Below are 26,036 nucleotides of genomic sequence, written 5' to 3'. Positions count from 1 at the left end.
TCAGTGGATTCAAACCCCCGACCTTCCGATCATGGGGCGACCACGCTACCTACTGAGCTAGATGTTGTTAGATTTTTGAGCAATTGAGTGAACGGAGTTGTAGTGGCTCACACAGAGTGTGGGTGTAAATTGGTGGTACGTTTATGTGTTAAAAGTATAGTCTATGTTTGTGTTGGGGTGTTTTTGTGATTGTCACAGCGCCACATACAAACTCAGCCAGACCACTTCTGTCACATTGAGTTCCAGACGATACACAGCCTATTTAGCATAAGTTACTTAATGTACAGTGTGTCTCTTTAATACAATTAATTTCTGCTTTCTTAATGTAGGTTGTTGATCCACCACCAAAATTTGTGTTTCGAGTGGTGTCGGGTCCTGTCGTGTACACAGGCATGTCTGTCGTCAATGCACTGAGGAGGTCGGGGCGCCGCTTCTTGTCTGTTTCTCCAAACTGGTCGACGCCAGATAGAAATTATCAAGTCCACTCAGGTAAATGACCTTTTGTTGAGTCTTTTTCCGAGGGCACTTGAAGCATTTAGCAGAATTTGACCTTTATTTTTTAAGCTCAGTCAGAAAGTATTCAATTCGTCTGTGCAGTGTTGCAGTTTGTTCCTGGCCACGTAGACGTGCGGTTCTGCAACTTCAGTGAGAGCATCGAGAGAGGTTTGACCAGGGCCTTCGCTGAAGTCCGCAGGCGATCAAAGGAGTCGACTAATTTCACAGTGCATGTGAGTGGCACAAAGTGAGGGAAGCCATGGGCAGTCAGGGAGGTGCATTCCAGCTGGGATGTTTTCATTAGGATGCTTTCATTGTGGCTTAGGATCTGAAAGAATCTGAAAAAATGAAATATTTAATTTCTTATCAACTTGACCAAATACAACAAAAAGGCTTTAAAAATATCGAGTTTTTACTCAAAGAAAAAAAGCTGAAAATGTTGTTTGTTCACTAAGCTGACCAATACAAATCAAGTCATTTCACTCACTGATCTGTGGGATTCTTTATGCACTGCGTGTATTTACAGATTTATCTTGTTATTATCTAAAAAGGCTGAAAGTAAAATATTTGTAATTGGCAGTGTTTTATGAGCATTATAGAAAAATCAAAACAGAGAGCTCAAGAGGAAGTAATACTCAAAGAACAAAGCTCTGCTATTCTGTAAGATTAAAAAGTCAATTATAAGAAAAGAAAACACTGGAGTCTTCCTTGTGTTCTGAAATCCATCGCCTGTCTTTTCAAGGTTGGATCAACCTCATCAAACCACAGACAGCATCTCTACAGAGAATGCTGCACATGTTACTGAGAAGCACTGTAATAGCAGACACAATGTAACGTCCATGTAATGCAATTTTGCAGGCGCAAAAGCCATCGCTCTGCATTTTGCTTCTTTTGGAAAGGAGCAACTAAGTGCTCTGTCTCTCCAAAGTATGGATGCTTATGGTCATTTTGGGTTATGATAGTTATTGCCAAATAAATGCAGCACAGAGCTTATAATTAGAGGCAAGGATTTAGACCCAAGTGTTCTTGTGGACGCTATACTCACTCCTTGGTCTACTCGTTGTTCATCCTACCATAACTCATGAGCATGACCCAAGTGTTTTTCACATGGCTAATTCTTTTTAAAGTGCTTCATGCTCTAGTTGTTGAGTATTAAAGAAGATTATTTTTTGTTACTAAAGAGGTTATTTGATCACATAGTTATGTAGTTCTCTTTTCAGAGGGAATTTAATTGTAGGTCTTTAAGACACAGGTAAGATAGAAAATGTTTTGTTCGTTTTAATATGTGTTTTTTCTGTTTCCTGTAACACTACCACTGTGTTTCAGATTGTAAACATCACCATGGCTGCTCCCATATACAAGGAACAAGGACTAGCGAGGAAACCGGTGGACATTACTTTCACTGTTCGCAGTTCAAGGAGTTATCTGATGGGGTCAGAGATCAGCAGTGCTCTAATGAAACTCACTATGGTGGAATTCAGCTATTACATGGGCTTTCCTGTGCTGCAGATCGCTGAGCGTGAGTACCGTACTGACTGTATTTGAACTATTTCCATTTTCATATTATCAGTTCTGTATCTGGGTTAGCTGGAAATTCTGAGCGTACTCTGATTGTGATCGCCAACAATGAATACGAGTAAAGGTCACAGCACTTATTGATTAATTTTATAATTTTTTCCACTAGCTTTCCATTATCCAGAGCTGAACACCAGCCAACTGCTTCGCTCTTCCTGGGTTAGAACAGGTATAATGATTTTGAATGATTTTTGTCAGTCTTACAGTTCATGTAAAGCAGTTACTACAGAGCATATTACTTCTGCTGTGTGTGTATATGTAGTACTCCTGGGTGTGCTGGACCAGAAAGTGGGTGAGAGGACCTTTCAAGCTAACATGGAGCGCCGGTTGGCCCTGTTACTCGGTGAAGCAATAGGATCAGTCAGACGGGTTAAAAGGGCCACCACCATAGGCAACAGTAGTGTTCAGGTAATATGCTTATAGATTCAATAATCATTTTACTCAGCTTATATTTACAGCTCCGTAGCCCCAGGCTCACTGGGCCCCGTTCCACATGCCACGAATGTAAGCCATATCTTTATTTCAATTTTTTACCAGAGAATAAATATTTCATATATGTAATCACATAAAAAATGCAAAGAAATTTCTTATTTCTTTGTGTTCCGTGTCTCTCACTTTCATTCTCTATGCAACCAAGCTTTAAGCTCTTTCAGGGTCACAATTACTTTTTTGCTTTTTACATTTCTTGTTCCCTATATAACAAAACTTCTAAAAACTCTGCAGAACCATCCTTCCTTGTACCATTTGTATCATTATACCCTGATACAAGCTCTCTCTTGCCACCTTTTCTGAGTACAGAGGGGTCATTATGTGAGTGTGACACTGTTTGTAACCAGTGAAAGCCTTAGTGCTTTACTAATCAAGCTCTAGCTTTTGTGGGTCCTCTCTGCACCTGCTCATCTCCTCTCTAAGGGGACAGGATACGGCTCGATCTCCATGGCAACACCATCCCATTCATCTCAGGGGCAAGCCATTCAAAGACCACAACCTCATGTTGCCTATTTTTTTGTCCTCTTCCTCATTATCCCAGTCCTCCTTATACTCGATGGCTCCTAAGAGCATGCCAGTTAATAATTGTGTCTTTTTCTCTGTCTGTATCCTGCTGTTGGGGGGCTAAAGAGTCAAAAAGTGAATGTTTGTCACAGAGTCAGTGGTAGGTAAAGATTCGGAAATCAGAAGAGAAGCAGAAAATTCAAACAAAAGTAACTGGTCAAGCTAAGACAAGATGACTGTCAGTGCTAAATATCATCATGTCCATCCATTTAGGACCTTTGTTTTTGCCTCGGTGAATTCTACAGAATAATATAGAAAAGAGAAGCACATCAGTGGTGAACCTTTGCTGTCTGCATTTCTGCTAAGATTAGATCTCTAATTTTAGCTCTGGCATCCTTTCTGCTCTTCCAAATGATATTTTTTCAAATCCATAAATATGATAATGTGTTATTCACTTGATAGAATGCTGTTATATAAGAAGCCTGTTTTAATATTTCAAAAACACTCATCTCCGAGTGCCTTATTGGATGAAAGCGTCTGAACTTCTGCTTTGCTTTCTTGCACATAAATAATTATGGTGTATCTCAGACAGATGCCCCTGACTGTCATGACAGAACGAGTGTAGTGTTGTCACCACTGAGAATATCTTATGAGTCTGCCCAGACAGATGAAAGGGAGGTTGAATTTGGGCTGTGCAGTAACACGCATTCACACTGCCCTCTTTCCACTCTAATAAGCAGACACGGACTGGATTAAACCCTGAATGAGGGAGTCTGCCCGGCCGTTTTTCTGTGGCAGCCCAGGCATGACCTGCACTTTACTCTTTTCAGTAATACAGACAGCAGACTGTGCTTGTGCCTCAGGGCACCATCGGGGAGGCTGCACACACACAAACAAATCAGTCAAATTAAATCGGTCAAAAAGACAAATCGGACAGAATTGAAAAATATTTAAGCAATGGCTCTCCAAGAGGTATGCAAATTGTGACCTAAAATGATGGTTATGTGTCTGTGTGTGTGTATTTGGACCATCTTTACATATCTTGAGGGAACAAAAATTGTAAATTTACTGTAGTTGTGGGGACCAACGGCCGTTATGGGGACAAAATCCCCATCCGCACAAGTTTGAAGACATTTTTGTGGTTTTAGTGTCAGGGTTAGGGTAGGAGTCCAGGGAAAGCATTATGTCAATTAGATGTCCCCACAAGGATATGAAAATGCAACAGTGTGTATATTGTGGACACAGGAGTCAGTCCCTATTTTAAAAACTACATTTTGTTTAGTTTGTAGAACTCTGTAACTTTCAGGTGCTTGTATAAGCATTAAATACAGCAAGGTGGACTCGAGAAGGTCAAATGGTTCAAGTCTCAAATCTCAAATCTGTCATTAAAATAAAAAAAACAACAATGATTAATGTTGTAAGGCTCGGCAGAAAATGAGGTGCCACTGTCTCCATTAAAAAGTCATCTTTACTGTTAAGATTGTGAGACTTTGCCCATTAGCACCTTCATCAGAAATTCCATTTTTAATTTAGAGTGTGGTCGTCCTTCATGAATCCATTTTTAGAAGCATTTTGTCATTTTTTTTCTCGAGCACAGTCTCTTATCCACAAATGTTTCAGATGGGAAACTTTGTCGTATAAGGACACAAATGGGAACATTAAAGCATGCACGTGGAAATGAAGTTCAGGGTAACGTACATGGTCCCCTGTTTGTGTTCTTAAGGAGTGAACCAAGAAAAGAAATGCCCTTTAACACTACTAACGACCACAAAACTGAGAATTGACAGCCTTTGTCCCTTAGCAAATAAACAGAGTCCGTTATGCTCCAGCCTTTATTTCCCCCCGCACCATCTGGAAATGCTTACCTTTGGAGGAAAAATAAGATTACTGGCAGTTCGGTAAAAGGGCTTCCATCATATAGGAGTTACTAGGTCTGGCAGTGACTCTGTTATTGTATGACAGCCGTCAAATCTGGGGTGTGATCAGGAAGATCTGTGACTCTAATAAGACGCAAAAACACACCTGTTTTTCTTTTTAAGGTCATCTCCATATGCACCTCTGAAGCACTTCCATATATCCTGCTATGTTTATATCTTCTTATGTTTATATTGCTCCCTGGAAGCAATTTTCTGTCCCCTTCGACTTGTTCCAGAGAGCTCGCTCTCCTCCACTGTGTCAACACAGCATCCCTTCAACTTCAATGCACTGGTGCGCAATTGCACACTTGACAGTATGGGTCATTTGCAGCTAGTGTTTTCCCTCAGATGCCTCAGGAAGTTACAGTAGAGCTCCTTCGACAGTCTGACCCTGGAGGATAAATTTATGATGCATAAAACATTGAATGTTTTGGGGGCGGGGTTTAAGAAGATCTGCTCTTCCCCTGCCTTTTATCTATCACAGCTGTTGCTTTAAAGAAAATTACCCATATCTGTTCAAAACTGCATTCTGAAACACTTTACCAGTCCTCCTTGTTTTAATTCCCAGGTTGTAAGCACAAGCCGGTTGGCGGGTACTGACCTCCCCCTCGAAATAGTGTATTTTGTGGAGGGGCCTAGTGGTCAGAGGATGCCTGCAGATCAGACTGCTAGCCTGCTTAACAGCCTGGATGTCCAAAGAGCTGCTATTGTCCTGGGATATCGTGTACAGGGCATATTGGCACAACGTAAGTATGTCTCAATAAATAGATAAAAAAGATTATCTATGATAGTTCAAGTCAATCAAACACTCCCGTGTGAATTTATTTAATTTATTAGTGTGTTTTTTCTTTCTTCTTTGATGCTGGCAGGAAGTTTTAGTGTATGTAAACAAAAAAAGACTAATTATTTTAGCTTCACCATCATTACTGTTATTGTAATGGCTAATTGTTCTCAAGATCCTAATAAGAGGAAAGGATACTGACTGCCAGCTCCATGTGTATCTTTACATGTTTATAGTAACATTTGAGCTAATTATCTCCCTTTGTACACGCTGCACCCAAACCCTGTCTTCCTTATTAGGAATCTAAACAACGGATGAAGGCTAATGAGAGCCCCTCAAGGGAGTTCTGTCTCCGTTCTGATTGCGTTCTTTTATGGTGCTTTCCCAGAGGATGAAGTGACTGTTAATTAAAACCAAAGCAGCGCCGTGTCTGTCCAGGGAGAAACGAATCCAGGTTATTTTCTGTAGCTACGGTTTACAGATGTCCCGTAAATCGCTCACCTTTATAGATTCAGTTCGATCAAGGCTGAAACTCAATAAAGATGAGCTCATTAGCATATAGGAGTGTCACTGTTAATAAATACAGAACATGTGAAGAGCAGCCAACCGATGCGAAATACTGGTAACAGAAAAGAACCTGGATTCTAAAAACACCTTCTCCTCCTTTGTAGTCAATATATGAACTTAGCAGTTTATGGTTTCTTTGTTTTTTCTAATCACAGCTGTCGAAAAAGTGACATCTTCACCCTCTGACAATGAGAACACAAACATGTGGATCATCATTGGGGTTGTGATCCCCCTCCTCGTGGTCGTCGTCATCATTTCCATCCTTTACTGGAAGTTGTGTCGGACAGACAAGCTGGAATTCCAGCCAGACGCCATGACCTCCATCCAACAGAGACAAAAGGTAAAGTTCCATCTTTACTTTACAGATGCTTTCCTGCATCAGTGTTTCAAAATGACTTTTGTGCCGTAAATTTTATATTTGTAATTATGTAATGAAGGTGTTTTTGTTAGAAATAGTTTGTTAATTAGATTTACTGGATTAATCCTGGGATTATAAATCAGCATGATTAATAAAGGCTATCTGTCACTGCCATGACTGTGCTGCTAGACCTCACCGATTTGGACATCATGATGCCGTCTTCTGGATGACATTAGTAAAACTTTAATGATTCCAGCAGAGACATATTGAAGGACATGTGCTGGGTTAAAAATTATGATGCTGCTCATACAGCAAACAGCCTCAGCAGCTCTTTTTTTGCTTGAAACAACCAACAATCCTGCTCGACAGTTTCCCTTCGGCTCATTTTGTGTTCAATCTGTGGTTATTGAAAAGCCTCTCTGGCTTTTGTAGCTTCACTTAATTTTAGAAGTAATGCTATTTGGCTGCCCTAAGTAAGATTTCTGTCATAGTATTACCCTCCCTGAAACAGCTTTCAGACATAAGCTGTGGACAGTGAATACATCTGACTGCCCTTGTCTGGTGGACAATCACAAACTGCACACAACAGAAACACCAGTATCACACAACCTCTCACTATTGCAAATGCTCTGTTTGGTTTAGGCAAGGTTTGACACATGAGCAGAGTGCAGGAGGCGGGGTGCTATACATGATGCGAGCGTGATCACAGGGATTTTCTTCCTGCACTCTTCACACATTGGCTCAATATTAGACAACTTGCCTGTTAGATGGCGTCTGTGTAATACCTGCTCTGACCGATTCTGTCATCTGTGTACTCGTTAGTCTGGAAACCTCCACGTTTGCATGTGTTTGTCCCTTTTTATCGTCACGAATATTTTTATTCAGTCTTCTAATGTCAGGCTGTATATTTTATTCCTAAGTAAGAAATTAACTTAACAGCCAGTATTTGGCTGTCTTGTTTTGTTTGTATTAGTTTGGTGAAGTTCATATGTGGTGCAGAAATATAAGACCACACAGGTGTTTAACATATTTGCAGCGCTGTACTCATAACAGTAGTATTAGAGAACAACAGTTGCTGAATCTCTGTCTAAAACGTGTCCACCTGCAAACCTCAGCTTGGACTAAGAATACATGTGAGCAAGACAGGAGTAAGACTCCATCCTATGTATGTTTATTTCCATTCCTGATTACAAGCAGCCTGTTTGGGTGGTTCTCTGGATGTTTTGGTTTCAGAAACTGCCTCATCTTTTCATCTCTGTCTGATTCCCCTTCACTTGAACATAACCTTAGCATTTGGTCAGTGCTCTGACTCAGACGTGTATCAGTGGCTCATCCTCTCTGATCCACACATTCGTCTTTGACTTAACACCACTCCTCTTCTCTCAGTCTACTATGTTACTCAGAGAATCAAGGACCTCTCGTCAACAGCGACTCCCTCAAACTAAAAAAGGTATTGAGTTTAGTGAGGATGAAGAGGAGGAGTATGAAGAGGAAGAAGATGATGAAGAGGAGGAGGAAGGGGAGGAGAAGGATTTTAAAAAGGGGAAGGTACAAAGCAGTGTCTGGTGATTTGTAGAAAATGTAGTCAGACCTGTTGTATGTTTGTTGGAAGTAACTTGTTTATGGTTTATTATTCAAGTGTTGCACAATTATGCAAAGAACAAGACCGTATGCACGTTATATGAAGTCAATTTTTATAGTCTGGGTGTTTACTTGTTGTTACAAGTGATACAAATAACAAACAGTAGCTCATATAATAACAAATAGTAGCTCATCACTTATCAGCAGAACAATTTATCTTATTCATCATTGCTTCTGCTTAGAGATCAGTAGCTCTCAAGAGCAATCAGGGTATGAAAAATGAGGACGAAGAAGAGGAGGAAGCTGAAGAAGAAGAAGAGGAGGAAGCTGAAGAAGAAGAGGAGGAAGAAGAGGAGGAAACTGAAGAAGAAGAGGAGGAAGAAGAGGAGGAAGAGGATAAAAAGAAACTGAAAAGGAAAGAAGGTACATCGAGAGAGCAAAAAAGGGAAGAGACCAAAGCTGTGAAAAAGAAACCAGAGGAAGTGAAGAAAGACGGGAAAAAGAAAGTGTTGTCTAAAGGGAGACGAGCCGAGGAGGAGGTATCTCATGTAGTAGACGGGAGATTAGTGCCTGTTTGTGTTTATAGATGTAGGATCTCCCTCATTATGGTATCTAGAGAGAAAAGTGTGTGTTTATAGTCGGTAGATCATGTATACAACTCTGTTTCCCCTCACAAAACATAGAAAAAGAATCAGAATGTTTACAGATCACATGAAGCTTGTATTTAACGAAACACCGTCGTTTCCACTTTAACAACATCGTTGGGACAGGAGCATATTTACTGCTGTGTTGCTTCACCTCTTTGCAAGCAAAATGTTTTTCCATTATTAGTTTGATTTAAAGTGCTCGACAGTTCAGAGTCACTCCTGTTTCATTTTTATGTGTCTTTACTTTGCATGATACCTTCAACTTGCAGGGATGCAGCTCTGGGACTTGCTGCAGAGATTTATTTAGTTCTTCATATTTTAATGATGTTAAAATAATGTTTCATCATCATTATTTTAATATCATTAAAATAATGATATTATGTGCTGTAGATGATGAAACTCTCCAAATTAATTGCAATTTCAAAACAATGTGGTGAAGGCATCTGTTTGTCTTTTTAAACCCAAGTCACTAACCTGAGTCCTCATGTGACTACGGTAATACTTGTTTAGATTTTGTTTGTTTGTTTGGTCATTTTTGTTTCCTTTTTTCTGTTAAATATTTTTGTAGTCTTTGTAGCTCCTGTCCCAACTATTTAAAAATGTATTTCTTATACCAAATGTACGGTAAGCATTTATTTTTTGGGAAAATTAATAGTTTTTCACGTGTTATCTTTACGTTTTAAAGGACCTAATAATCCTTTTTAGGAAACAGAGTTGTACGTTGTGTCTGTGTTGTTGTAAATGGTTTATTATGGCTATGATTAAGTCATGTGTAAGTGTTGTGTGCGTTCAGCTTCGGTGTTGGCTATAATGAGTCATAGTTTAGTATTTGAGGTGTTGTGCCCCGCAAAGACTGGCCTCATTTGTGCGCCACAGAGAACAGTACACACAATCATATACCCATTCACTCCCCCCAGGAGTAGCAGTTTCATACTGGCAAGCAGAAAACTGGATTAGGAATTTTATACCAACAAGCCTCTTCTAAGCTGCACATTTTACCTCAGTAAACTCAGTGTGCGCACATGTAATGCAGAGAATTAGGAGGAACACATCGCGTCACTCTTTGCTTGTTGCCACATTTCAGTGTCGTAGGACTAGAGTTTCACAAACTGCTTGCAAACACACTCAGATCTGACATCTTCTGTTTACTCTTCTGCTGACGGGAAGTCCTGAGGGCTTTACACTCACTGCTCCAGCCTCCATCCCCCACCACCCCAAGAACAGAGACACCAAGTCAATGTTTACCCAAGTCTCTCGCTCTTCTCAGAGACTTTCTCTTTATTCATTCTTGTCTGACTGTGTGAGTCTCCCACTGGGCATCCATTCAACAATTTCATTGTTCTTGACAATGACAATAAATAAATAAATACTAAATACTAAATACATCAGTCATTTAGCCCAATTATGTCTCGAACGTGGCATCGTTCTGGTTGTCATTTCCCTCATTTACAAATCTGGAATTTTAATGGAATTTCATTGCACTACATTGGACTATCACTTTCTGAGCCTTCAGTTCCCTGTTTTTTGCAGTATTACTCTCAAGTCAGAGGCTTTAAAAAGTAAAGGTTAATGTCACAATGAGGCGGTGAATGCTTGTCAATAAGTAAATACTTAAGTGAAAGTCGTGCTCGCTCCCTCGCTGTCTTGCTGGTGCAGCTTTCGGCTCATGTTTATCCACTCGTTCCTTCTCTTCTTCCCGTTTCTTTAGCTGCAGGCTCCCACCGTTAAAGGCTTTGACTTTGCCAAGCTGCACCTTGGCCAGCAGAGCAAGGATGATGTCATGGTGATCCAGGAGCCTGTCCCGTCTGGCCTCGGGCCCGTCCAAGTATCCATTAAAGATGGCCTCAGCCCATCTGAGAATGGGGAGATCCCCACTCCCATTTCCAAAACGTCCGCTTCCTCCACAAAGGCTTCGCGCAGTGGTCGAAGGAGAGGAAGGTCAGTGCTGCTCGCAGAACAGGAAAGTGACAAAACATAAAGGCTTACTTTACCTAAAGCAAATAAAGAGAGGATAAGCAGTTCTAGTGAAGTTCATGATTACAGCCAGCATATTTTAGAGATACGGTCACCTTAGTGTTTTTATTTTCCACACTTGGTGAAACACTGGTAGCATTTTTTAAATTGCGTTAACATTTCTGTATAGATTTTATTACAGCTTGTTTTCCCAACTGAGGTGACTTTCTGCCTCCTTCAATTGGGGCAGTTAGCCAACCAGACAAAAAGCTTTTGACAAATCTTCTGATTAATTTATGCACCAAAGAAGGAGGAATCTTCTTTTGCTCCCTCAGACAGGTCTGTGTAACTTACAGAGGTTAAGCTGAGGTGCATTATAAATATTCATTTTACTTTGTTCTTTAAATATTTTTGCCCTGGCCCCATTGTCCCACATTTGAAATAATATCAAAGCTTAACTAAAGAATTTTCAGTTTTGATATCGACAGCTTAAATGAGTTTGTGCAACATTACCAGCCTTTCCCAGAACACTCACTCTTCTGGTTATTAGATATGTGACACCAAAACAAGTACAGCAGTTACTGCTGGATACATTTATTAACTCCTGTTACAAATGTCTTCCATTACATTAGGCTGTTTTATTGGGCAGTTGGCGCTGGTTGTTCCTCCTTGCTCGACAGCCATCCAAGACATATTATTTAATGAATGTAATCATTCTGGCAGCGGAGATTCTTTAAGGCATTTATTTCAACAAGTTATAACCAATGTTATTATTTCTTAGAAGTCTCCTCCCAGCTTTTACCTTTCTGCAAGAGCGCAGGTTTTGATTATGCATGACATTGCAGCATGTTCGTGCGCTCTTGGGCTTCAATTATTCATCTAAGGCTGTGTTTGTGTGTCTTTCCTGGGCAGGATCTCCTCATCAGATGGCGACTCTGTGTTAAGTGACCATTCCAGTGAGCGGGAATCAACCGAGGAGAACCTGAGAGCCCAGGCCACGCCCAGCGACAGCAAGCAGACCCGTAAGGTCCCCATCAATGTTTTAAACGGTAAGTGGCCCTGGCAACACTCAACTCGCTCCTCCAAACACGGAGAGCAAATATGAGGGGGAGGAAGAAAATGAAGGGACTTGGCTGACATAAATAGATAAAGAGAGAGCAACCACAGCTAGCATGTTTTGATTGACAGGGAGGCCAGTTTGAGATTGTAAAGGGAGGAAGAAAAGACAAAGCAGAGGAGACGTGAAGAGATTCCAGGCAAGGACATAAAACAGAGTGAAAGTAAAAGAAGCAGCTGGTAGGAATTTCTATTCAGTGGTCAAAATAAGACGAGACGGAGAGGAATTGAGGAAAAAGAAAAAAAATGCTAAAGTTACTTTATCTGACAGCTTTTTGATAGATTCAAGCCTGCAGTGCCACTCAAGAGATTACGTGCTGGACCTCGAGGCAGTCGGGCACGCAGACTGCAGCCTGACTCACACACAGAGGAACAGTCTGTGTTTTGTTATTGATAAGTCTGTGCTGATACTGTACTATGCTCTGCCCGGTGCTTTTAACCTGGTTAAGGTTAGGATTGGGTTAGGCTGACAGCAACCCCCCTTTTTTAATTTAATTTCTGCCAAATTGTCATATCCAGAGAAAATCCCAGATGCACGTATGAGACTTGGTTCATTTAGAATGTAAATAAAACAACCAAACAGTAGTATTAGCTTAATTGGGTCGGTGGATACCTGGTGGATGAAAAGAGTTTAATTAGATTCCAGATGAAACACATTCAATATTAAATAATCTGCTGCATCTTTTTTTGCTTTCTTCTTATTCAGAGCAACATCTTCCTTGCTTTTTTCCAGCTACTGAATAAAAGATCTGAAGAAATGAAAGTATCACCTATGGAAACTTGCCTTTTCCTTTCTTTTGATCTTTCCTGGTTATGTTTCTTTTCTCTCATGCATCCGTGTCAGCTGCACCTCTGTGTTGTTGTTTTTTAATATTGTTGTCAGTATGCAGCAACCACTTTGATTTTTGTTCTTACTTGATCTCTTTCACCCTAGTAAGACTCTCTTTCCTTTCTTTTGTGGTTTGCAGGCAAGAATAGAATTGGTAAGAGCTTGCCACTTTCTGTCTCTGTAGACCTCAGGCTTGACCTCCAGCAGCTGTCTGTGTGTTGTCTGTTAGTTCTTTGGTAGTTTTGTGCACAGTTCTCACCATCCATCACTTCTGTGCTGAGCTGTCGGTCACAGCATGGAAACAATAACTTCACAAACAAAGGCAAAAGACATTGTTTGAAACAAAGCTTAGCTTTTGGAAATAGAAATCAATGTTTTATTTTCACGTAACCCTCAAGAAATTTACTCCACACTTTTATTACAACCAATATTTTGAATATAGTGAAGTGGTAAAGAAACACGGACATGTTTCATTAGTCATCCTTATGCATTAGCTGTTTGTGTAAAATCTCTGTCCCCTAGCTTAGATCAGCATTAGCATACGGTGTGAACTCGCTGCTAACATGTCACGACCTTTGTTTTATTCCACAGGTCCTCCTCCTATGAACGATACAAATGAGCAGCTGTCTTCAGCCTCCATCTTTGAACATGTTGATCGGATATCTCGTGGCACCGACGCAAGTAGGAGACTCCCCAATAAAGTCCAGCTTATCGCCATGCAGCCTATGCCTGTCCCACCACTCCACAGTCCGCCCGTCAATGGAAAATTGTCAGACACAAACCAAATGACCAAAGAGGTTTGCTGCTCTCATTTTCTTTTTTAAGGAGATAAATAATCCAGCAGTTTAATGTTAAAGTGTCTTTTTATTAAAACTGCTGGATCAAGATTTGCTTTACTTTCGCAAGCACATTAGAAAAACGTGGGTTACAGTAAGATATCATTTTACTGTGCTGTGCTGAAGTTTTGGGGTTTTTTTGTCATTAAACTGTTTCTTTATTTAACATTTTTAACTAAGTTTATTTAACAAAATACATTCAATAAAAACTTGAGAACAGGAAACAGATTTTTCATCCAACCACTGAAAAAAAAAAAAAAAAAAGGTAACCACTGAACACAAACACTACAGAAGAACAGTTTACAAAGATTAAAATGGAACTACGGGAACATTTTCATTCATAGCTGCCTCATTAGATCTTTACAGCAGAGTCTATCTGAACTCTGTGGCGCCTGATCTCCAGAGGATGTTTCTCTCTCTTCAGATTTACTATGATCCTGTGATGGGAACGATTTCAGCCCTGCGTGATCACGCTGATGTTTGCAAAGAGCAGATAATGAAGTGAATGTTTTGGCACATTGGTAACAGTGAAACAGTTTATTAGTAACGTGGGATCGTTTGTGTGCGGAGTATGAACTGAGATTACCGAAGCTCACAGCTGTAGTTTCCTTCCATGTGTGTACGTTCATGCTCGTTACGATTACCTGAACATGAGAAGCTTTTGTCACAGTGTCTGCACTTGTATGGTTTCTCTCCTGTGTGGACTCGTTTGTGTGTTTTAAGGTCACCTGCAGTGGTGAAGGATGACCCACACTGAGCACAGAGGTGCTTTTTAACCCCACTGTGAAAGAGTTCATGTCGTTTTAAGTCACCTGATGTGGGGAAGCATCTCCCACATTCTTTGCAGTATTTCAGTTTGTCTCCAGTGTGTTTACGTTGATGTATTTTTAGTGCTGAAGTTAAAAAATTACCAGGCTAATTATTCCCCACAGGCCTTGCAGGAGTCTCATCTGTTCCTTTGAAAAATTTCATCTCAATGCAGAATAAAAAATACAAAACCCTGACACAAACTCTTTGGTCAGATAGTTTGAAAATGTTCTTTCTCAAAGAAGAAGTCATAGGAACAAAGTGAAATCCTCCAGAGTCTTTTGGAAGATGTAATTCACACGTGGTTGAAATTTCATTTGTGATGCTTCTGTGGTTCTTATAATTTGCCAAACGAGCTAATACTGATAATTGTAATTTGATCCTCAGATCCAGGTAGCGTTGAGGCACAAGTCAGAAATTGAGCATCATCGTAACAAGATTCGTCTTCGCGCCAAGAGGAAGGGCCACTATGACTTCCCAGCTATGGATGACATAGGTGGTCTTGGCGATGCAAAGGATCCGGATCGTATTTATCGCAAAGAACAGATGCAAATCGATAAGATCCTGGACCCGGATGCTCAGATGCCCTCCGTCTTCATGGAACCCAAGAAAAGGTTAGAGGTTATGAATTTTTGACTTTTTGGTGGAGAACTTGATTTTCTGTGCATGCTGATAATATATTTCTCTCTTTCTTCATGTGTTTCTAAGTGGTCGAGGCAGGCGCTCACCAAAGCAGAGGATGAAAGACCAGATGAATGGAGGCATGATGGAAGCAGACAAAGACCACCTCATCACTGAAGACACTGATGCTGCTTACAGAAAGTGCCCCGGGGTCAACAATGTTGCCTATGTGGTGAGTAACACAGAAGAAGTAGGAAAACCTTTCACGGACCCTGCAACCTTTCTGAGTTCTTTGCCGTCTATGTTTTCCAGTCGGACCCTGACCAAGGCCCAGGATCCCCTCACAGGAGTCCTTCCCCCACAGATGATGTCTTCCCAGCCCCCACTTCCTCTCCTCCCGGCCATGCCCCTCCCCCACCACCGTACATGCCCCCACAGCCCTCCATCGAGGAAGCACGGCAGCAGATGCACTCCCTGTTGGACGACGCCTTCGCTCTTGTGTCACCCACTTCCCAGGGCAGCACTGCTGGGATCACTCTCCCAGGGGTCAACAGCAACCCTCCTAACTCTAGCCCTCCAGGTCATGGGCCGAGACCTTGGGGTCTTTCCTACCAAGCTTTCCCCAGCGTAAGTTGCCGTCTGTGTACAAACGCTCTGGCTGGAGCATTGTCCATCCAGTCAGCTATAAATAATTCAGCTGCTATATTGCATGGAACAAGAATATGTGTTACAAATAGAAACAGTGGGAGACACAGCTTTGCATTCACTTTCTTAAGGTGTTTTGCTCTCCTGCTCAGCATGAAGCCTATTGCTTCCAGTATAATCACGTCCTCTTAGCAAAGTACTGACTTAAGTATTCCTCCATCTGTTGCAAGGTGCAACCTTAGCCCCCCCCTGCCCACCCCCACTGGCTATGTAGAGCTCCTAAGACCCTTCAGTGATATAGCCATCACCCACGTAATCTTTATTAATTCCTGTTGGTATAGGCTACTTTCAAAGAAACTGCTTGGAAGGCTTTACAAAGCGAGGCCAGTTTATGCAGTGCCAACCTCTGTTATTAACACTTAGCTACGGCAGCATAATACTATTCATGTACAATTATCCCTGGCTTTGAAATCCATGAGAGGTAGAGGGCTTAGCTGAAATTAAGGTTGTTTGTGTAAGAAGAAGAAAATCGAATCGGTACTTTACAAGTGCAAAAATCTACTCTAAACAAAAACAAAATAGAAGCATTGTATGGCTGTTCTATGGTCCAGATCTAAATGTGTCACTTCATTCATTCATTCCCTGGAAGTGCAACCTTAAAGATTTAATCCCAGACCTTCTTGACTGCAGAGAATACATTTTCACTCCCTGAATACACTTTTTAAATGCTTTCTTATCTTTCATGCTGCTTTACAGCTGTTAATAACAATACTTTGTCCTCTATCCAACACGGGTGCTCACCCCAGAAGAGTGAAAGAAACACTGAGCAGTGCAGCCATAAAAAGCCCTTTGATGGTGCTTTTATATGCTATTAAAAATATGGATATCCAACGAAACTTTGCTTGGTAAAAATAACAATGTTCACTATGTAAAATAACCACCAACAGTACAGTAAATTGTAACACACACAGCAGGACTGTGATCTCATAAGAATAACTGCATCAACTAAAAATCGCTTTTGCATTTCTTTTCCAATATTTGTATCGCTACACCCTGATGCTTCGTAAAAACAGTTCACTGTTTATACCTGAGACCTCTGTCATCACTGGTACTTGATCATTGTCACTTAAACACAGCACATCTCTGTTGGTCTTCCCCAGAGATTCCCTGAGATGTCCTCTGCTGCAGTGCAAGGCATGGCAACAAGGTCAGTAAAGCAGCTGAAAATAGAGTCGCTTTCCACATGTTCTTCATACCCCAAGAGGTATTTCCTATTTATAATTACAGGTGAACTTTCACCCGTGTGGACATTTTCTTTAGTTTACATTTATAGAGTTGAGCCTCATGAATACTGAAAAAGAGTCCTCTTTATTTTATTGTTTCAATGGATCAGGTCTGAACAGCTGCCTCTTAATAGACTCTGAAAAGGCTGCACGTGTACACACATGTAGAGTATCAGCTGTCAACCATTTGTGTTTTCCACTATTTGGTACCAAATTGTGAAATGCTTGACTATCAGGTTATTGATTGCACCATATAGGAAGGACTCCCTGTGATTAGAAATGTAAAGCGTGCTAAAAAAGTAGCACAAATACACACACACAGTATGAAATGTCTCCATGTTCAGTAACAGTGCAAAAAAGGGGAAAAATCATCATCTGCTATTAGTCAAATTGTTTACTTTAAACTGACCCAGAATTCAGCTATTGGTGCGTCCTTATGTTTTCTTAAATCATAAATGAGTTTTTTGGTCTGTGTTTCAGGCAGGGCCTTGGCTCGAGCTACCTGCCACCAGGAGAAACAGCAGGGCACGGTGAGCAGCTCCAGCCAGACAGCCTGTACTCCAGCAGGGGCCTCTACGCTGATGAACTGCCCTCATCTGCCAGACCGCGTCCAGTGGGAGGAACCACAGGTACACAAGGAAGTTCGATAGCATCACACAAATGCAACATTAACACAACAATATTTTATGTTCAGGCTGTTGCTCTGTCCCCCCAAACAAAGCTCATGGTGTCCATTCATTTCTGCATCTCGTTTTCAACTTTTTTGCAGATTTTTTTTTTTTAAATAGGAAAAAAGGAAACGCACATCTTAAGCAATCATGCTTAAAGATAGACATGTATGTTCTTTATCTCAGTGTTTAATCTCCGTCTCAGTCTTTATGCTATATTTAATCCATCTAAATGTAAATACTCCCACTGTCAGTTACAGCTAAACAACAAAATGAACCATTAGCACAAATATGTCCTTTTTTTATTCTTAGAGCTATACACTATTTATCTCTGACTTTGTTTAACAATAAACTGCTGAGAATATGTAACACTGACAGAAATAACTAGTGCAAACGTGAAAGGTTTTGCACTAGCTGTCACTACAGAGGAATAACTCTTGCATTTAAAATATGCCCTTTCTGAACTGGCTGAGTGCGGCGCGTGCGATTAAAGCCATTTGTTGCAGCAGGAATGGGGTGTGTCAGCAAAACGTACAGATGATTCAGGTTGCCAATATTTTCTGCAATGATTGAAGAACATCTGTGATAGACGTGCAACCAGTCCAGGGTGCACGCTCACTCTCACCCAAAAACAGCTTGGCTAATCTGAGGACAGACAGTCAGGCAGCTGCCAATAACTTTGTAACTTCACTTACAGTGGGTATAAATTTGCATGCAGCTGACAAATTTTCAGACGCTGATGCCGAGTAAAGACAGTTTCATATATTCTCTGCTTAGATGAGAGAGCATAAAAGAATACTGCAGTGATCCCGAGCAGTTTTGAGTAGGAATGGAAGATACAGTAAGGTTTAAGGTTGGGCAAGAAGCTGGCATGATTAAGGTTGGGTCTTTAGGAAATTAGTGCCAGTAAGTATAATGTGTTTATTTATTTTTTTAGGTGCCCAGCTCCATCATCTTGCACAAGTGGGTCTGTCCAGTCGGATGAATGGTTTCCCAGCAGGAGTCAGGGCTGCTCCGGGCCAGAATGGAGGCTTAGGCTGGAACCACTATCATGATGACAATTTCTCCAGAGCAGAAGCTGAAAAAGATGCAGTGAGTGAATTGCACATTTTTATTTTTTCATTAACAAGTTCATTTAATTTCATTGAAACCTGAAACTAAATGAAATCCCAAACTTTTCATTTAATCATCAAATTATTAAAAACAAACGCACAGTAACTCGATCCTAACAGGAAGCCAACTGTATTGCTTTTGAGAAACACCCACAGTTTCAGTTTGGTTTTCTTCTAATTTTCTGGTGTTCTTCTGTTTTTGTTACTTGATATTTTTTATCTTATCTATTCTCTTCTTTTTTATCACCTCCCCCTGTTGTTCCGTTTGCCCTTTCTGTCCTGCCTGCTATTTATGGACCCCCTGACTGCTCGTCCTCCTCTATCTTCCAGATTCACCGGAGTGGTATCAGGGAGCCCACGGCCCCCCCGACCCATCTAGATGGTGTGGGTTATCTGACAGCCCCCCCACCTCTGGATACTTCTCCTCCCACTCATTCCTCTGCCTCCTTGATCAAGGCCATCCGGGAGGAGCTTCTGCGGCTCTCGCAGAAGCAGGCGGCTGTGCCCAGCTACCACAGCTGAAGTCCTGGCTTCTAGTGTCCTGCTCTAACCAGTCATGTCACTGACCCTGCCTGCTTGCTTCACCTAATCTGACAGTGCTTCCCATGGAAGTCCATTAAGCTGTACAGCAGAGAGATAGTCCTGCTAAAGTAGAGAGGTTTGCTCCTGAGAAACTGCATAACAGGATGGCTGATAGAGACTGAGATCAGCTGCAGTAGAGTACAGCTGACCAGAGATGACGTGAAACCAACGCGTGAACTCGACATGCCCGTGTTTCTTTCCTGTTCTTTACCGTGGACCAGGGAGCGCTAATGTCACGTACTGTGGACGTCGGACTTGATTTTGCTGCATTTCCTCAGACTCTGTGTCATAGTTTCAACTTTATGTCGCCTTCACAAACAGAAATACAGTGTCAGACTGAAGTCACAATGTCTTTTTACATCACATAACCTGATGTATTTCTTCTTTTTGATGCAGACCCCTAACTTCCTTTCCACCATCAGGTGCTTCCTGTCTTCTGCCATGATGAGCCATGTTATGCCTTGACACTGTGATACAGTTCACGTGACCATACCTGCTGTTAGAGCCTACAGTAAGACCATAGTTCACAGCCAGCAACCCAGTTCAGACAGCAGGCAAAAAAAGGGGCATCCATACACAGTAATAACACTCATTAATGCTACCTATTCTGTCCTTACTTACTACAGTAAAACAGTGTTCGACCTCTCGGCTTACAATATATACTTTTTCATGTTAAAGTGCTGTTGTTGTTTTTTTAAATTCGTGTTGAGAAGCTACTTGATGGTTAAGCAAACAGGAGAAGAAATCAGCCTTTAAGCAGATCAAACAGTTTCTGAGCAAGTTTTAAAGACGCAGGCACAGATGTGGTACAAATAATAAAAGGTGACATACTTGATGATTATGGTCAATATTTAATGTATGTATTCATTATGTGGTTATTTGATGCACTGTATGCAGACGACTTGGTACGGCTCAGGTTTTTCATTAAGAGATTCCTTACGGACAAATCCGTAAAAAGACACTTTAGAAGGTCACATGGAAGAAGTGTAAATTAGGGAAAGTCACAGACACCAGTGTTCTGTTTGAGCTCATTTCTGTGTTGAATACACATGGATGTCTTTTTCATGCAGTATTGGACGTTTGATTTGCCTTTTTGTTAGCACAGGAAGGGAAGACGTGTACTGTATTTCATTAAGAGTTTACTTCAACTACTCATTTTTACATGCTTTTTAAATAGATTTGGATCATTTAATTGTGTTCACCTGGCTCTTAGTCATCATGCTGGTTAGAAGTCATTCCAGGTCTTTTCCACAGGATGTGGTGCGATGTTTCGGAGGCCTAAAATTTTAATTCATTCGATTAAAATAAAAGAGGAACTGTGGGGTTTTTATAGCAGGACTTGAAGATGTGTTTTTGCAGTTTGTGCCAGGATCATATGGCAAATTCGAAATGTTCCCTGCACAAGCCTCGACTTCCAGGTGATTTTACTGATGTGGCCACGGTGTTCTTCTCATGCCATGTTTCCTTTCCATGTGACGTGCCTTTTGGACTCACCTGAATTGATTAAGCACCAGACTGTCTACTGTTACGCTCCCAATTCTAACACAGAATTATTTAAAAGCATCATTATTCCAACATGGCTGTTTGTCAGTGGATGTAAGGGCAGTTGAACTGTAAACGAATCGATGGAACATCAGGTAACAGTGACACTGTAGCTTTGTTGTCCATTACATGTTCATGGTTTATCCATCTCACACTGTACGCCTCCATCTGCTGGTCCTGTACTGTAACTACATCCTTGTGTTCATCCTCAGTTGCTTTTTGTTGTTGTTGTTGTTTATTTCCAGTCCTTTTCTACGTGTTCTGCTATGTAAAAATGATCCGTTGGCTGGCCCAACTTTCCATTTGCATGTTTAATTGTTGTATTTCTTTGGCTTGGTTTTGAGCATGCTATTTCAGAATTTGTGAAATACAAAGTAAGCTGTAACTTGAGCTGCCTTTTAATTAATGTACATTGCCAGAGTGAAAATTACTTCAGATTTTATTTTGCTTTGGTTTCATTTGAGCAATCATAACATCTGACGTCATTCATCCAAAACGTCACATGCTTACAGGTGTTGTAGTTACACCAGAAAACCACAGGGTGTCAGCACATCACAGGAAAACTAGCTGCACTAAAAGGACAAATCGCGCTCCCGCGCTGCACATGACGTAACCAGTTCCCATGGATGATTCTAGGCGTCTCTGAAAGCAGGTCAGTCGGTGGGCTCTTTACGTCTTTTTGAATTGTGAACATGCAACAGATGTTTATCATACAGCAGAGTCTGTTTGGATCAGTGATGCTTCCACTAGCCTTTGGGTGAGATTAATTTTTCTAACCACCAATATCTGGAAAATATGAACATACAAATACACACCAATTAAATGAATCAATCGAGATGCGCCGGTGACTGTTACACGTTTATATTTCTCTTAAAATAACCTCCAGCTCCTCGTTCACTGACTCGTATCCCCATCACAGCTTCTAAAGCCAGTGAGTGAGGCATCTAAATGTTCCGTAAATCTCCTGATCTGTCTCTACAGGGGTTGACTTTGCACAACTCAGCAAGTATTTGACAGCACACTCCTGAGTGGTCAATATTCACAGTCCATGCGCACATTTGGTTATTTTTATGGCTCCAAAACGGCAGCAAATTCATCTGGTCTTAGTTTTGAGAAGTAAACCCTAATAAGGGATTTGATGACTTATAGTCATCGACTTTAAGTCGTTCATTTATTGTGCTTCGATTTTGTTTCCGATCTCCTCTATACACAGGAGTCATGCTGTGGCAAGACATGAATTCATTTTTCCTTAATAATCCGTCTTTTTAATTTCACGATGCTGCTAGTTTGAGTTATATCTCGGGCATGATGAAAGAACACACAATGTTTGCTGCAGAGTATCCCAGGCTTGCTGCCTCTTGCCCGGTATCTAAACCGTCCCCCACCTCTCCCCACCTTCCCTACGGTAATCCTGCCTGTGTGTTGTCCCTGAGCGCAGCCTGGACACACACACAACAAAAACACACCCAGGAGTTAATCTGGATCATGATGGTAATTACTGCCTGTGCGTCCAACCTGTAGGAGGGTATTGTCCACTAAGGGAGGAGTCAAACAGTCGGTTCTGCCTACTGACCTTGGAGAAAACTGCGAGGGAGGTAGGCAGGGGAGGGAGGAGAGAAACAGGGAGAAGGAGGTAGCTGACTGAGTTTCAGCACTGCAGATCTTCCTGTCTGCCTTCAGCCGCTCTTTCTCTCAGTTTGCTGGTGAAAGACAAAAAGCATTGAGAGGAGGGAGGAGGAGAATTGTGAAAGGAGTCTTTTTACTGATGATGGACGAGGATTTCTTTCTTTTTAACTAATCTTTAAAGCCCCTGTGAGTATTGCCTGTTATCTGCTTGTCATTCAATCTGCTCTTTGCTGCACATGTGTATTCTTTGACTGTAATAAGAGTCACATCTCGGGAATGTACTGATGTTACTAGACGGGTTTCTCAACCAGAGTCCCACAGACGAGGTGTCTTCCCACATTGTTTGTTTTTGTAACCAAGGTAGATGTTTGGGTTTTCCTGAATAGGGTGCAGTTGCAGACATTTGTGTGCTCTGTGTGTGTGTGTGTCAGAAAATGACATTCCTGCAGTTTCGTGACAGTGAATGTTGTTGACACAGCCTACGATGAGCCCTCACAGCTGTTAGCTTTGTTGCAGTGGCGCTGCTGTGGGAGGTTGTGGTCCTCGCCCTCCTTGTTTACAAGCATGGCTTCTTCTTATGCAATTCTCTGCATGCTGCACTATTACATACCATTAGAGCTGCTGCTGCTGCCTACAGTATGAATCAATGGCAGCACGAATAGTTGACTGACACTGCAGACATCTTCTGCGGTACCCAGCTAAGGGCCAGCTGGCACTGATGTCATAGAAGGATGCCACTGTGTTCACTTTTAGCATTGGCTGCGCATATGAATTTTGCATGAAACTGACTGGCTTCATTTGTCTCAAATACCACACACATTCTTTTCCTGGATTTTCAATCACGTTTTTATTACCAGAAATGCCTTCAACCTTATTGTGTGGTCTAAAACCTACATTTCCCTTCTCTCCACCCCTTTTATCTCCTTTTTATCTCTACCAACCAGTGCAGGTTATCTTTGCTCTGTCATCTCTGCCTGTCTTCTCTGCATAACAGTGAGGTGAGGGTATCAGGGGGATTTCTGAGCTAGCGATGCAGAAACAGCAGCGATAAGAGAAAGTTTAGATTTTCTGCACGTGTGTGTGACATGAGCATCATCTGACGTAATGGAGGAAAGGCATGGATCTCCAGGAGGATCTGTTTTCATAACAAATGAGCATTTATCTCTCTCTCTGTGTGTGTGTGAGAGAGAGATAAGCAAGGTTAGAGAGGGGTACAGAAAGAAAGTGCCAGTAGCTAGTGCTGCCCTACTTTCAACTGCATGACACATATTTTATCCAAGTTTAGAAGCAAAAGCGTCTGCATGCATTAGGTCACCATTGTACCGCCTCGTGTCAGGTCAGGTAACTCTTGCTGACATCACCTCTGGTCGCCGGCGGACGATCGCTGTCCTCAAGGTCACAGTGCAGGTTATCTGTTTCTCTGTCACCCCCTCTCCACCAGGCTGTACTGTATCAGAAGACACAGTGTCACATTGTGCGCTGCCGCTGTGCTGAGTAGGAGGCAGCACTCATATGATGTTCTAGGGAGAGGTGAATAGCTGTCATTCATGAGAGGGTGCCCGTTTGCTCGGCAGCTGACTTCAGACACTGATCCTGCCTGTCAGCTGCTGGCGGGTGTCTTCCACAGACCTAACTGTTGTGTCCGTTGCACTAGTAGCTGACACATTAAACATGTTTGTTGTTCTTTATAGCAGACAAGGAAACACAGCACAGGTTTTGGAGTCCAGAGAATACAGGTCATATTTGAAGAAGCCTTTTATTAGGAAAGCAGTTGCAGAAAATAAGGATCCTTTTACAAACTCCTAACTAATTTTGGCTCAGAAACCCTTCTTGCAAACGCATTGTAGTGCATGTTGTTAGGTAGCTGTGGTATTTTGTTAAACTTTACAAAGATATCCGGTACGCCACAGCTGATCCTCTGACAGCATTAATCCCTATTAGCAGGCACTGGATCTCTCTGCACTGCTGTCCTTCAGACCACATCCTCTGGATGTTTTCAGGACAGTTTGCACCACCAGCAGCAGCAGCTCCGCCAAGACCAGCCCGGCAGCTATTAGTGTGTATGCGGAAGAGTAGAATGAGACCACAAACAACGTTGTCCCGCTTTTAACTTTCCCTCACTCTATATATCGAGACGAACTATAAAGATGGAGCGAACAACGGAGATACTGATGGAATGAAAAGAACCAAAACGCTGGTTATGTGTTTCTTTGTACTTAAATGCACACGCACAGTCCTTTTACCTCTTTCAGAGGAGCCTTAGACTTTGTGTTCTGGTTGCATGCTGTCTGGACAATAATCAGCAGGTAATCCCTTTAAGCCATTATTTCTCTAATTGCTTTGTCTTGGTCAGCAGATGGACACCGCGGGGATGTTGTTTTGTCCTGTCTGCTTTCTCTTTAGTGAATCATAGCTGAGTACAGAAATAACCTCTGCGGTATTGTTTGCTCGACTGCATATTCATTTGCTTATGAAACAAGATTAAAATGATTATTTGCTCTTGTATCAGTATAGTCCCTGTGGGCAGAGAACACAGTATACGAAACAGCAATGTGGAAAGTCTTTAACTGTGCAATAACCTCACAACTTTCTTCACTGTCTAATAGCATCCATTTAACAACTAATGATAACTAATGATTCGATCTTGAAGTTGATCAATCATGTACCACAGGACTTCAAGCTGGCAATAATGAAACCACTACTTCACTTCAGCATCACTTGACCGAGTTATCTTAGCTAACTACAGCCAATCTCCAACCTTCCTTTTATCTCAGTTATTCTTGAGTGTGCTGCTCATCCTCCACATTGAAAGGAGCCAGTTGAGGTGGTTCTGGCATCTGACTAGGACGCCTCCTAGATGAGGTATTCCGGGCATGTCGTACTCGGAAGAGGCCCCAGGGGAGACTCAGGACTCACTGGAGAGAACACATCTTTCAGCTGGCTTGGGAACATCTCGGTGTCCCCTCAGATGAGCTGGAGGAGGTGGCTGGGGTGAGGGAAGTGTGGGCTTCTCTGCCGCCGTGACTCAAACCGTGACAAGCGGCAGAAAATGGATAGATGCAGGAATGTCTTAAATACATACAGTGTATATATATGGATGACCTCTAATTTCCTCCTTCCAAATTTTTATAAAACTGGGGTCATTGTACGTACAGTGAAACATAAATCCTGAACCTGGCGACTCTGAGTTAAAAGTAAAAGTCAGGAAACCACAAGTAAAGCCTTTTCTCAGGAGAAAATAATAAGCAATCCACATCTAAAGTTTTCTTTGGGCAACATTTAGGCTGGACTGATAGATGATGACTTTATGGTCATGCTAGCTCATGTAACATTACAGCCAGTGGTATAAGTGATCCATAAATGTCCCAAGTAGCCCAGATTAGGCTGGAGTGAGAGTGGCTTTTAAACATGGTGAGCTCTGTCCAATTTTACATGTCAATGCTGTGTGTGGCTGCCTAGTAAAGATGACATAAAATGACGAGAACAATAAAAAATGTGAAATT

General features: G+C 41.6%; 2 protein-coding genes across 3 annotated transcripts in view; both read left to right on the top strand.

Annotated features, from left to right (window-relative positions):
• The window catches only part of LOC146627578 (UPF0606 protein KIAA1549), a 32,628-nt gene extending 13,323 nt beyond the window's left edge, over positions 1–19,305 (top strand). The window contains exons 4-21 of one of the 2 annotated variants that reach the window (XM_085357216.1): positions 330–489; positions 598–728; positions 1,822–2,014; positions 2,180–2,239; positions 2,333–2,478; positions 5,548–5,725; positions 6,483–6,667; positions 10,622–10,851; positions 11,779–11,915; positions 12,951–12,965; positions 13,403–13,608; positions 14,842–15,068; positions 15,163–15,307; positions 15,388–15,702; positions 16,881–16,927; positions 17,484–17,632; positions 18,609–18,763; positions 19,114–19,305. In XM_085357216.1, coding sequence (XP_085213342.1) covers positions 330–489; positions 598–728; positions 1,822–2,014; positions 2,180–2,239; positions 2,333–2,478; positions 5,548–5,725; positions 6,483–6,667; positions 10,622–10,851; positions 11,779–11,915; positions 12,951–12,965; positions 13,403–13,608; positions 14,842–15,068; positions 15,163–15,307; positions 15,388–15,702; positions 16,881–16,927; positions 17,484–17,632; positions 18,609–18,763; positions 19,114–19,305 — 2,871 coding nt within the window. Of the gene's footprint in view, positions 1–329; positions 490–597; positions 729–1,821; positions 2,015–2,179; positions 2,240–2,332; positions 2,479–5,547; positions 5,726–6,482; positions 6,668–10,621; positions 10,852–11,778; positions 11,916–12,950; positions 12,966–13,402; positions 13,609–14,841; positions 15,069–15,162; positions 15,308–15,387; positions 15,703–16,880; positions 16,928–17,483; positions 17,633–18,608; positions 18,774–19,081 lie in introns of both variants that reach the window. The other variant, XM_085357215.1, reaches the window with a different exon arrangement.
• Positions 19,306–22,514: 3,209 nt separating this feature from the next.
• The window catches only part of mical3a (microtubule associated monooxygenase, calponin and LIM domain containing 3a), a 103,469-nt gene continuing 99,947 nt past the window's right edge, over positions 22,515–26,036 (top strand). The window contains exon 1 of the mRNA XM_085359013.1: positions 22,515–22,719. The gene's annotated coding sequence lies outside the window, so the exon portion shown is untranslated. The remainder of the gene's footprint in view (positions 22,720–26,036) is intronic.

This window comes from Diplotaxodon limnothrissa, linkage group LG7 (genome assembly GCF_057381915.1).
Source record: "Diplotaxodon limnothrissa isolate DT_005_m linkage group LG7, D_limnothrissa_male_GT1.1, whole genome shotgun sequence".
NCBI lineage: Eukaryota > Metazoa > Chordata > Actinopteri > Cichliformes > Cichlidae > Diplotaxodon > Diplotaxodon limnothrissa.
The sequence above is the reverse complement of the archived record's forward strand: the minus strand, read 5'-3'. Positions and strand labels throughout refer to the sequence as shown.